This window comes from Loa loa (genome assembly GCF_000183805.2).
Source record: "Loa loa unplaced genomic scaffold supercont3.103, whole genome shotgun sequence".
Taxonomy (NCBI): Eukaryota; Metazoa; Nematoda; class Chromadorea; order Rhabditida; family Onchocercidae; genus Loa; species Loa loa.
In genome coordinates, this window is record NW_018108283.1 from 9,420 (window position 1) to 22,542 (window position 13,123).

The 13,123-nt window shown below is 34.1% G+C and overlaps 2 protein-coding genes across 2 annotated transcripts; one reads left to right on the forward strand and one right to left on the reverse strand.

The window, feature by feature from the left end:
• Positions 1 to 291: 291 nt before the first annotated feature.
• LOAG_08182 (hypothetical protein) lies at positions 292 to 6,336 on the reverse strand. Its single transcript, XM_020447632.1, has 15 exons — positions 6,234 to 6,336; positions 5,728 to 5,863; positions 5,431 to 5,544; positions 4,853 to 5,002; positions 4,420 to 4,521; positions 3,845 to 4,040; positions 3,322 to 3,527; positions 3,046 to 3,124; positions 2,712 to 2,749; positions 2,483 to 2,567; positions 2,092 to 2,184; positions 1,824 to 1,871; positions 1,602 to 1,688; positions 1,272 to 1,437; positions 292 to 874 (listed from the first exon to the last, which is right to left on the reverse strand). The coding sequence occupies exons 1-15, from the start codon at positions 6,286 to 6,288 to the stop codon at positions 582 to 584; spliced, it is 1,848 nt and encodes a 615-aa protein (XP_020302157.1). The 5' UTR covers positions 6,289 to 6,336; the 3' UTR covers positions 292 to 581.
• Positions 6,337 to 8,268: 1,932 nt separating this feature from the next.
• LOAG_08183 (peptidyl-prolyl cis-trans isomerase) lies at positions 8,269 to 11,581 on the forward strand. The gene is made up of 6 exons (XM_020447633.1): positions 8,269 to 8,648; positions 9,003 to 9,145; positions 9,446 to 9,626; positions 9,837 to 9,947; positions 10,530 to 10,691; positions 10,982 to 11,581. Exons 1-6 carry the CDS (start codon positions 8,634 to 8,636, stop codon positions 11,129 to 11,131), a joined length of 762 nt encoding a protein of 253 aa, XP_020302158.1. The 5' UTR covers positions 8,269 to 8,633; the 3' UTR covers positions 11,132 to 11,581.
• Positions 11,582 to 13,123: the final 1,542 nt, after the last annotated feature.

Genomic DNA, 13,123 nt, shown 5'->3' on the forward strand with positions numbered 1-13,123 from the left:
TATATATATATATATATATATATATATATATATATATATATATATATATATATATATATATATATATATATATAATATATCAAGTTCCTAGTACAGTGTGATGAACCGTTAAGTTCCTAGAACAATGCGATAAACCGTTTAGAATGCCAAAAAAGGACAAAGGAAATAGATACGAAGCATTTAAATAAGCTGCAACTAGGCCAAATGAAATTCAACAAATGAAACTGGAAAAGAGAAAGTAGAGACACTTAAGATAACTTGTTTGTCTGCAATAAATTGAAAAAAATTTCCCAAGCGATCTACTCAAGTAGATAATATAGTTGCAGAAAAAGTTCATCAAAAAAAGGAAAGACATAGCTTACAGACATAGCTTATAGATTTAATGTCTTGCTATAGAGTCAACTTCGTTTTGAGGTTAGTCTAAATTATTGGGACAACTGTTGGACTCAAATCCTACTTACAGCTAATACAGGAACTGGAAATCCAATTTGCCAAACGAATACTTACGGCATCACAACACCAAAATATTTACAGAGTTTCAAATAACTATAAAAAACGGAAATTCAAAAATGCATTGAAACTCAAATATCATCATCTAGAACAATGCTAGCATTTATAGCATCCCGACTGTTGTCCCCATCAATTATGACATCCTGCTCTTGAGCATCATCATCAATAACAATATCATCGTTATTGACATTTCTGCCAGGGCCATCTACTTCAAGTGATTCACTTATGACCATAACATCGTCATCACCCAATATGGACGTTCCTTCCAAATCGATCACTGCTTCGCTATTAGGTGATGCACCCAGTGCTACTGCCTCATTTGGAACTGCTATCGATAAGATACTAGGATGCACCGAGAACATACCTGTAAGGAAAATTGAATGGTGACCATAGACCTTAAAATGAAAGTCATCGTAATCCTTTCTTTTTACTGGCAATTCAAACCAAAAACTTCCAAATCTTGGAAATTTTGTACCCTCAGTGTTCTTATCGAGGCTTGGAGTATAAGAATTAGAGTACAGATTAGGAATTTTATCGGTGAATATTACCTGGGGTACTTACTGACTTGGGATACTTACTCTCAGGAAATGCTTGGAAATTAAAATACCCTAATTACGAATGTAATTCTTCTTTTACGATTTCTGCAAGATCGATTTTTGCAAATAATCGAAAAAAAAAATTATCCGAAAAAAACCACTGACTAATACTTCTTAGAGACCTGACAGGATCCCTAGTTCGATCAATACCTACTAATATCTTACTCAAGAATCCATGACGAAAAGTATCGTAATCAGAACGTAATATCCCGTGACGAAGCTGCAAATCCATTAATCGTTGACTTCTGCGACGTCGACGCAAACGTTCAAATCGCCGTCGATTATGGGGAACTGCTGCAGAATTTCCTCTGCTAGAAGCACTTGAAAGACCCTTAAAAAGAAATAAACGAACTACATCCCTATAACTTTTTTACTACTTCGTTAATTATGAGCAAAAGGAATCTTTCTGAATGCACCTTCTTGGAAATATACCTTCAGCCCATAGACTACCATTAAGTAAAGAGTCAAAAACTTGAGAATTCAAAAAAAAAATACCTGTTCCTCATCGTCATTACCATCACTTAAAACAATTTCTCCATTATGATCGCTATTCTGTTGCATTCCTCGATTTGAATTTTCTAGCTAAAAAAATGTGAGCTGGTTAAAACTTACAATGTTGTTAAGTAAGAGTTTTTTGGAACGCTTTTTTAAAAAAAAAGTTTCTTAAAGGATATATGTAAGTAAAAAGAGAAACGATATGAAATATACACAACTTACCCTGCTTCGTATTCGATGACGATACTGCATGTAAGCTTGAAAAATTGCCTAAAATGCAAATCAGTTAGTGTAATTCTGCGCCCAACCGATATTAATCAAATGCAATCACTGCTTTTTTTTCTCTTTTTTACATATCTTGCTAATGCCTGTAAATTCCTGCTGATCAAATGAAAAACTAACAAATTCATTCATATTGCTCAAATTTGTTAAAAGAATTTAAGTTATTGAATTCGTTTCATCTATCCTAAATAAAATTGACAAAATTCACTTCGATAGTTTCACCCAGAGCCGTTTGTTCATTTGGAGGAAGCATCTCATCACTTGTTTCAAGGATGAGAAGGAAACGTCGCAAACTTATTAACTGTAAAATTACAGATTTAATTAAGACAGATGGAAGGATCTCGAATAAGAGATTTTTCAATCCAGGAAATTTGGAAAATCTGGAAAAAATGAGACGAGATTCATAAAATTTGAAATTTGAAGAAAAATAATTTAAAAAATGACAACATGTTTCATTACTCAAAATTCTCCTTCTCTGAAGATGTGAGTTTCAGAAGTGATTTAAAACCAAACAAGTGTTTGTGCAGTAATCAACATCAACTAGAAAATGATGAAGAAATCGATAAATTAAAATCCAAGAAAAGGGGATTAATAAATACCGCATCAGTGTAAGCAGACACAAAATGCAAATGCGATGGCGAGATGCTTTCAGCACGACCTTGTGCCAGTGTCTGCCCAGAAGCCCTAAAAAAAGGCAATTTTAAAATTATTTTTTAATGGATGAAGAAGTGCAAGAGATATGTAACATAATTACTTTATTTCTTCATTAATAACCTTAAAACATTGTTGGATGACAGTGCAAAAAACATAGATTTCGAAGCAACTTACTGATTTCTGTTAGGTGGGTAGAGATTATTCAGTTCTATCTGAAATAGCACTTGCTACACTATTACAAAAAAAATGTCTATATCATATATATGATCGAATGAATGCATCATTCTTCATACTCCATTTCATGCCACCCTATCTGATTTTCAGTAGGCTGTTACTTGCTCGGATCATACTTTCGTCCATTGATAGAATGTAGAATTCCCTCTATTTTCTCAAATCTTTTGCTAATATAGACTGATAGGTGTTCAAGCTGAGTTCAAAGTTTGTTTCTGAGTGTTAATCCTTTCAATATTCAAAAAGCATAAAACATTTTCAAGTATAAAAGATCCACCTGAATGTCGTCATCATTGATATTATCTCCAAAGAATACTAAATTCATATTTGTCAGTCGTCGCCTATATTCTACCCTGCTGAAAAATACGCAAACCTGTTAGTAATTTGTAAAGAAAAAAGTAAGTTTCTAGACATTTGAAATTAACAATTGAAAACAGGGACGATTCCACAAAGATCCTCATTCTTGGAGAAAGAAGCGAAATATGCACACTGCAGACTACAACCATACCTTATGTATATTAGCATTATATTCCGGTATCATGAAATAACACACCTGATATATTCGCTATTCTGATCGAACAAACCTATTTCCTGACCACTGACAGCAAATTCATAAAGCAGTTCCACAAAATGATCAACAAAATTAGCTAAAACATGGCACTCCTTGCGAAGACAAGAAGTGAACTGCGGTGACATGATCTGATGGGTCTTAGCTAAATCGTATACAAGTTCAACAACACGCTCCAAATTATTCGCAGCCTGGAAATTTTATGACAAAAAAACCGATGGAGATCCCTCCAGAAGTTATACGTAATTATTTGCAGTTACTAGGTTGCATTAAAATGATATACCATAAAGGAGATTTCTCTTACCTACTTAAATTAAAGATACTAGATAACACAAGTTAACCTACTTTCAAAGGAAAGCATTCTACATTGATTTTTTAAATTACTGCTTCTTTTATGCCTTTCTGCGAAAAGCCTCATTAACACTATTTTACTTATGACTGAGAAGGCAGAATAATTTAGAATAAATTACAACCAATAACAGAGGTAACAAAATTATGCAATACTTACTGGCACAATAGCATTAAGCTCACGTCGGACAAATTCAGAAATACGAGTTCGCTCATTCCTTTCATTATCTCGAAAATATTGCGGTGAAACACTATTGCGATGAATTCTTGTATTAGTAGTATTAACTACTGATACACGTTGTAGCCGAAGCTCATAAACCAAAATTCGAAATGTTGGATCGGATATTATTTCACGTCTAAATCATTTTACACTAAATTTGTTCACAAAACAATAGCTACCAGGTCACAAGAACTCTATTCATCCAGTCTAAAATGCATCGCAATTATAAGTAAAAAATTTCATACCAACCAAACATATCTATACAAAATTTCTTGGAATATATTTACAAGCTAGACCAACCTAATGCTAATCAACCAATTTTAGCGATTTTTTCTTACCCACATGAAATTGCCAGGAAGTCCACTGTAGTCCAAAAGCTGATAAAAAGTTTTAAAAAGTTCCAGGAAAAGATTAACACTTGCTGGAAGGAAAAATCAGTGATCATCAGATCTGTTAAAAAATTTATGTATATGTTCTTACCAAAAGGTACTTCGAGCAGAGCATGAAAATCTAACCTTGGTCGTTCCCAATTATCCAAAAGCAACTGATAGCGATTAATCCGATCCACATATTCATGGCGACGAGTGTCACTTTCCAACATTTCGGATCTTTGTCTTCTGAATAATACCATAATATATGCTCTATCAATGAGACTTACTGATTAGATCAAAGAAGAGTAAATACTCGAGTTAACAAGGCGATAATAAATGCAATAGCTGTTACTCAAAATCGCATAATGCTTATTTTGCACATGGATAAGTTAGCGCTCATGTAAAGATGAAATTAGCGCTCATGTTAAGATGAAATCTCAGAAGAAATTCAAGCCATGTGTTGTCTTTCGCATAGAAAGTGTAAAAATTATAAAAAAAAATCACTAATAAAATATTGCGCGTATTGTCTTGAAAAGTAAATCGGACAGTCTTTCAAAAAAGAAGAACAAAAACTTACTCGTTGAACACATGGTCGTGCAAACGAACAAGTCTTTGAAGATGACGTATGCGACGTACTAATTCAGCACGTTCTCTTGTAAGCGGACGTGCGGAATCGGTTTCAATTCTTTCTCTTATTGCTTGCCGCTGAATCGATTCCACTGTTATTCTACAGAAGAGAAAAAACGATTGATACACCTAAAGGCCAAAATTTGAAACAAAAAACGACTTAAGATAGAGACAAAGTATCGTACATTTCTCGTCAGTATCAATGTTAGTTTCCTTACATCATACAAAAGCTACTTCCTTTTTAATGATGTATTTCTTATCTCCTCAACAAATGAAGGAATGTATAATTTTATTTCATCTAAACAAATGACAAATCAGAGCATGAAGGATTCGTATGTTTTTGACTGACCATAGTAATCTGCACAGCTACATTATCAAAGTGTTTAAAGTTCACACTTACGCGGATAATTAGAAGGCTCCTGAGAATTCATAAAATGCCCGTTATATTCAAAATTCTACTGTAGTTATGGCGAATGACAGTATTTTAACATACAGTATAAGAAGATGCAACCTTAGGCAGAAACATACTCTTCTGTGGTCTCAGCATCATTGTTATCTGTTTTTACTTGATGGATAACTTTTGCTACTGGACGTTTACACATCGGACAGATTGGCCGCAATTTGATCCATTCCGTTATGCATCTGTAAAGCAAATAAGTTTTCAAATCAAGAAAAATCAACTGCTAGCAGCATATCTAGGTCTCCTCTTGTCATAATCGCTAAGATAAGCGCGATATTTAGTAGAAGCAGCTGTTTAAGAGTTGAAAATCATAAAATTCAGATAAATCAGATGTTGGTGATGCAAATGTCTAAAAAATGGCGTACGGATAGCAATATTTATGTGAACAGCCATTCAAACTTGTTTCATCAAACATCGGGACCCCCAAGCAAATCGAGCATTTGTCGGCCTTAATATTCATATTAGGGTCATGTCCTCCATTGGAACTTATCCCTTCTGATTCTTAAAAACAGAATTAATGATGAATAAAAACAACACGACTTTGACTAATCATGACAATTTAGTTGGCAGCAGTCCAACATCATAGGCTTACTTTCGGAAAGATAAATTTCACTTCAATTACTTCCAAGCCAGTCTCAGTGTATTTCCCCAGTGATAAATAGGACGATAAAATGACAAACTTTATTCTTCATCTCTCATACCACTTTTCGGATTGAGTAACGAAAGTTTCAAAACAACCTTGTCAACCTTGAGGGAAATTTTCCGAGATAAAGCTAAATTAAGTAGTTTTATTATAATTTGTTTGCATTCTCTTTCAGAGAGAAGCAGAAAGTACAACAATGATTCCAGTCAAACCACGAAATGAACAAACTTTGCTGTGATAGTAAAACAGATGGATCGCTGTTTCTTGTACGACACTTTTCCATGGTATCCTTGGATCATACGAAGAATCTCTCGATGGCTGGGGGCTAGAAAAGAAAGAGTGACTGGTACGGCTATGAGAAACTGGGCATTGTACTAAACGTACATTCGATACTTTAAAAAAAACCACACAAGCATAATCCCAACCTTCATATTTGATCCTAAGCTCATCATGAAAACAATAAAATCAAGATTAGGAAGAAAGCAACTTATAGCCAAACAAATCTAATCCAACTACATGTGGATTCGCATGAATTCATTGCATAATAAAACGCAGTAAGCAAGGACTATTTTGTCCCACACACAAAGATTGATGCTTTGAAAAGCACAGGCTTAAGACGACAAACACAAGCTCAATCTAACCTAATAATATGTAAAGCATCAGAATTCATTTTTATACATATGCAAATAACATCCTTCAAATCATGTAAGCAAAGACCTTGCACGGTTTCAAAATGTTATTTAACAAAGCATGATGAATCATCTTAACGATCACAATGCTTACGAACGATTCAGACTAACTTTTCTTTGACATTATCATTAAGTTCTAATTTAGAGAACTACACTGTTGAAATTGAAATCGAAAAACTGAATCCTGTTTAGTGTTGCCGAAACACTGTTGCCGAAGCATCTGAGAGCTATTTAAGACATTCCTCTACGAACTTCCTTACAATAATCTAGCCTAACTAAAACATTCTGCGAGAGCAATCATCCCCTAGCAGATCACAAACATATGCACTGCACAGACCTCGATCAGGTAAAGAGATGTCGGGCCGCAAAAAGATGGGACGTAAGATTTTCAGCTCGACGGTTTTTCCAGTCATCATTGTGGGGAGTTGTACTAGTCGGGGTGGGGGGATGTGGTGTCGTTAGTGTTGTGCTGGAGCTGTGCTAAGTTAAATTTAAATGTGAGATATAAAATTAATATAATATGTAACATACCGGTAACAACTTAAACGCCATCAGTTTTCTGATCTTAATATTGTGAGGCTTATGTAACCTTAGAAATAGAGACACCAGGAATGCATTCCTATGAAAGGAAATATAAAAAAGATTGACTAGTAGTTCACTCTGAGAGAACCATCCTGGGTCATGAAATATGGATTGAAATGAAGTAATAATGGGAGAGAAGGGGAAGGATGTCACAGTTATAAGCCTTTTTTTGCTTTCATTATAAGACAGGAAAGAGAGAGAACGGGCTGCAGTAGTAATTATGAATGGTCATTTATTGATAACAGTACATTCATCACGTAGAGATGGAAAGAAATAGTTGTCTAGATGGAAATCGCGTGAAATGAGAAATGATATTTGATGAAATAATTTTACACTGGTCGAATTGAACATCATTTCTAACAGGCTGATGTGATGAGTGGTTAGTCAAGCAAGAATAGGGAAGTAGAAGTTTTCTATGAAATATTACCATCCTGTCTTACACGCTTTGGAAAGTTGGCATCCCTATATCATCCCTTATTACTAAAGTAGATTTTTTTACGAGGCATAAGCAGTTTGAAATTTGTTCAGGTTACACAACCTATTGAGTTCATTGTTTAGCCATTTGGTAAAGCAGTGGATCAAACGAGCAAGATAAGAAATAAGAAACCATAGCAAGATAAGAAATCATCATCCCATTGAAACTCTGCTCTATAACACCGAATGGACGGACAAAGTTTAGTTTGGAAGTGGCTTGATTAACATGATGTGGTCGTAAATAATTCTTTTTGGTTTCTATCACGAAGGTTCAATAGAGCAAAGCTATTTTTGACTTTTCGCAGATGCGCAATAGGATTATTTATCTTGTCCTCGGCTTTACCATGATTACATTAAAGCATATAACATAACGTTCGTTGGTTTCGGTAAGTAAAGCCTTCATTCATGCAGTTATTGTGCGTACTATATGCTCCCTCAAACTTGAATTCGGCCTGAAACAAACTCGAATAACCGTGCGTTTATTGGGAAATGTGTAATATCGTTATCGTACACACTGCAGATGTGATGTATGCAAGTTATCACAAATGTTGCCATCGGAACGAATTAAAACGTTCAAGAAGGTTCTGAATGCAGGACGAGGAAAAATTCCTGAATTTAAGGCTGGCTCCAAAGCAGTATTTCATTATGAGACATTGAAACCGCTGGTGAATGTGAATGAGGAAGGATTCCCAGATTCGAGGTGAAAAGCTTTTATATTTCTGTAATCTTATCACATGACAAAACAGAGGCTGCATGTTGTAGAGATAGCTATAAGTCGATCGATAATACACGAAAGCCATATCCAGATGGTTATGGGAAGCCACTGGAGTTGGTATTTGGGAAGAAGTTTCAGTTACCAATATTTGAACGATGCTTAGAAACGATGCTGATTGATGAGGTAATTCCGTATCCTTTCTTTTCATTTTAATTTATGAGTACTTGTCTGTGAATGACCAGTGAGTTGTAATAAGATGTCTGTCCATGATCTGAGAACAAAGCTGTAACAAAATGAATAAGACTTATCTGTGAAATTTCGAGTACTGGATTATTAAACAGACATAATCTTGTTAAAAAATGCTATAAGATGGATATCAGGGGGAGATGTCATGTAGAATTGTGGAAGTGGAACATTTCTATTAGATTTTTTGTATTTTTGATATCTCTGGAATCGAATCAGTAGATTACTGTTATGGAATCGAATGTTTATTTTATTTCTAATATATGCAGTTCATAAAGTAGCAATCAGTTTTAGATCAGTCAATTCGATATAGCTGCTTGTGAGCTCTATCCATATCCGTCAGTTTCACAGAAACTTCGAAATATATCTAAAGATGCCATGCATTTAGGCAGCCAAAGCCATCACCACACGCACTGTGTTGCAGCAAAGGATTTCACGTTCGTATTTTATTAATCGATGAATTAACAGGCTTCTTAAATTTGTCTGCAATGGTGTGTTATATTATAAGCTGTGCTATTATAATCCTATTAAACTGTGGGAACACCATACCTTTTGTTTCATGTTGTGAACATAATGGAATAGATATACTTTTTTCATTTTTTTCTCGCCCTCTTAGTGGAAGCAACATATTGCCTTAATTTCAGGTTACTCTTGTCACCTTCACCCTCTCATGGAGAACAAAGATAGGGATTAAAGACTTAAGTTTAATCTATTATTCTTCTATTCGAATTGTTCAGAATGGAATATGAAGATTTGAATGAACTGATTAAGAACCCTCAACCACTGCGATTTATCTTTCATCTGTTGGTTGTTTTACAACCGGAAGATTATGAACCAGATAGCTGGCAGTTAGAACCAGATGAAAAATTAGCAAGTGTCGCAAAATTGAAAGAATCTGGGAATGAATATTTGCAAAAGGCAAGTCTGAATGTTTTTCTGGAGAGTTTTATTCGCTGTAAAAGTGATAGAGCTGCAGTTTGTTTGTTTCAGAAGGGAAATGAAATAAACAACTCTTTCAAAATCTTTCGAACTGGTTCGGAACCACAGTATTTATTAGTAATGTAACTGCATTGTGGTATAGTTATACGCAGTTTTCGCTACAATACGATAGAAGTGCTTTAATTTTAGGGTGATTATGAAAATGCTTCATTGAGATATAGAGAAGCCCTAAATCGCATAGATACTCTTCTGTTGCGTGAAAAACCAGGTGATCCTGAATGGATTGACCTTGATAAGCAGGTGATTTTTCCACACAGTTTTTCAGATTTTCCACTTTTTGTTTAGAAAGTTCGTAGTACTTCGGTTTGTGCAGTTTTCTAACTTCTGTATACTTCTGATTTTAACTCCACATATTGTGGTCATTTTTTACTTCCATAATCTACAGATAACATGGAAGTTATCACCAAAGTTAAAAACGAATATACTTAGAGCCCGATTTTCTTTGTGAGCTTATGCAATTTATCAGTTCTAGACTTCTGCAAATATCTTGGATTCCATGGTGGAATTCAATAGTATCGTTTCATGAGAAACGTGCGTAAGTCGAGGAAAATATTATTTTTGGGAGCTAAGACTACTTTTTTTATGTATGTTGCAACATGCATTCCTGTGCTTAAGGAATTTGTAAGGGCATAAGAAGGACCAATAAGTCGAGAAATCACCATTTAAAAGTGGAATTTCCTTGAGATTAATTCGATTTAATAGAAAATGAGAAAATACCTTTCAGATGCAAGGAAGCATAATCAGTTTTTTATTGGTATCATCAGTCATATGAGAACTTTTATATGTCCCATGTTTCGGTATTTTTTTTTTTTTTTTTTGCAGAATATACCTCTGTTTTTGAATCTTTCTCTCTGTTACCTGAATTGGAAGCAGTATTATGAAGCTATCGACGCTGCAACCGAAGTATTGAAAAGAGACAAGCTGAATGAAAAAGCACTGTACAGGCGTGCTAAAGGACGAATCGCTGTTTGGGATCTGGAAAAGGTCTTTTTCAGCTTTACTGTTAAACATTGAAATTCACAGTTAGTATTTTGCATTACCTCTTTTCTATGTTGTTTCACCTGTTAATTAGTAAAGTAGTCATTTGAAATATTTCAAATGCGCCATCTTTCAAGAATTTGCACCAGTTTTGTAGGGCGTGACGTAGAATTGAGTGTTTAAATTGTCAAACCATAACTGATGCAACTCATGTTGCAGTTCCAGGGAAAACGCCATTTAAAAAGTAAATTAAGAACTCATTTTCCCAATTATTTTTAATTGTCGCCTAATTTTAGGCTGAAGATGATCTAAAAATGCTTCAACGGCAATATCCGGGTAGTACAAATTTGGTGAAAATTGAACTCGAACGAATACAGTCCCTTATAAAAGAACGTGAAGAAAGTGCCAAGAATACTTATAAGCATATGTTTAAAAATGTTTACTGAATGTTTTTCTTGAATCTTGTTTAATACTTCCATACAATTATTGCTTTCCTTTTGGTTCTATTTGACAATATTTTTTCAATCATCAAGGAAAATAGTGTAAGATTAAAGGTATAAACTGGGCAGCACCATCCATTTAATTATTTTTTAAACTATCACATGTAGTTGCAGTTATTGAAACATGTTTAGAACGATAAAGAAACTATCGATAGGCAGGAGATTACATAATCTGCTGTTATTAAATAAGATCTTCCTTCAAAACATTTTTTCCTGACATGAAATAATTTTGTAAAGTGATAAGCCTAAATAGAGGTTCTGTAGGACGATAAAATTTTTACACTGTGTGTTTTCTTCTCGAAGCGTTTGTTTTGTTGTGGTAATAATTTGGGTGTTTTTCGATCATTTTGATCTCGTAGCATTTTGCTGAACAGTGGTAATAAATGTGTGTAGCCGTTTGACTCTTTGTTCGTGATATGGCAAGCATATGATTTTACATTCCATGATGGAATTCAATAATATTGTTTGATGAGAAACGGTGCGTAAGTCGAGGAAAACATTATTTTTGGGAGCTAAAACTACTTTTTTTATGTATGCAGCAACATGCGTTCCTGTGCTTAAGGAATTTGTAAGGGCATAAGAAGGACCAATAAATCGAGAAAACACCATTTAAAAGTGGAGGTTACTTGAGGTTAATTCGAGTAGGAAATGAGAAAATACCTTTTAGATACAAGGAAGCATAATTAGTTTTTTTGTTGGTATCATCAGTTATATGGAAAAAGATGGTTGCAGTTGTTGAAACATATTTAGAGCACTAAAGGAACTATCGATACGCAGGAAATTACATAATTTGCTGTTATTAAATAAAATCTTCCTTTAAAACATTTCTTCCCCACATGAAATAATTTTGTAAAGTGATAAGCCCAAACAGAGATTCCGTAGGACAATAAAATTTCTATGCTGTGTGTTTTCTCGAAGCGCTTGTTTTGTCGTCGTGATTCTGATCTCGTACCATTTTGCTGAACAGTGATAATAAATGTGTGTAGCCGTTTGACTTTTATGATATAGTAAGCATCTGATTTTGCATATTAAAATGAATAAGCAAGTCGGATTTGTATTAGATTTGCAAATCAGATTTATAAATTACTGGTGCTAACGTTAGATGAATAGTTTGCGTTGTATCGAAGAGAATTAATTGCTAGAGAAAGAAATATTACTGATTAGCGCCATCCTACATAATTTAAATTGTTATAAGAGGATTTGCTAATTATCTCCGGTTGTATATGTATATTTTATCTTGTGATATTTTCTACATACAGTTTAAGTGTATGAATGTGAAAACCAAGCGTTATTCATTCAAAATGCATCCATCACTTACTTTGCAACGGGAAATTAGGAGAAAGATGGTGCTGTAATTATGATCAGCATTAAAGCTGTCGGGAAAGCTAATCTGCTGAACTCGTTTCATAGCGATATAGATTTATTCAGGATGTAATATTGTTGTTGCACAATATTACTAGTTAACAACAAAAGGGGTGTAAAATATATATATGTATACATTACGGGGTGAATGGTAAGCAGTGATAATGAGTTATACAATAAGCAAGTAATATGATCAACTAACAAATTCCTTGTTGTTCCCTTCGGTAATAATTTGACTGTTGTTTAGTTGATAGGTCGCTGAGTTGGGGATATGTTACGGGAAATGTATTTAGTGAATAGAAGAATATCGTAGTTTATTGTCCAGTAGTGGCGGATATACGAAGATGTCGTCGTCTGTAGTTCAGTAGTGGTGAATAAGCGAAGAGGATGTATCGTCTGCTCGGTTCTAAAAAACTGGGCTGTTTGGGATTTTCCATATGTATATTACATATATATATATATATATATATATATATATATATATATATATATATATATATATATATATATATATATATATATATATATATATATATATATAGTAGTAGTAGTTAGTTAGTTAGTTACGTTACGTTA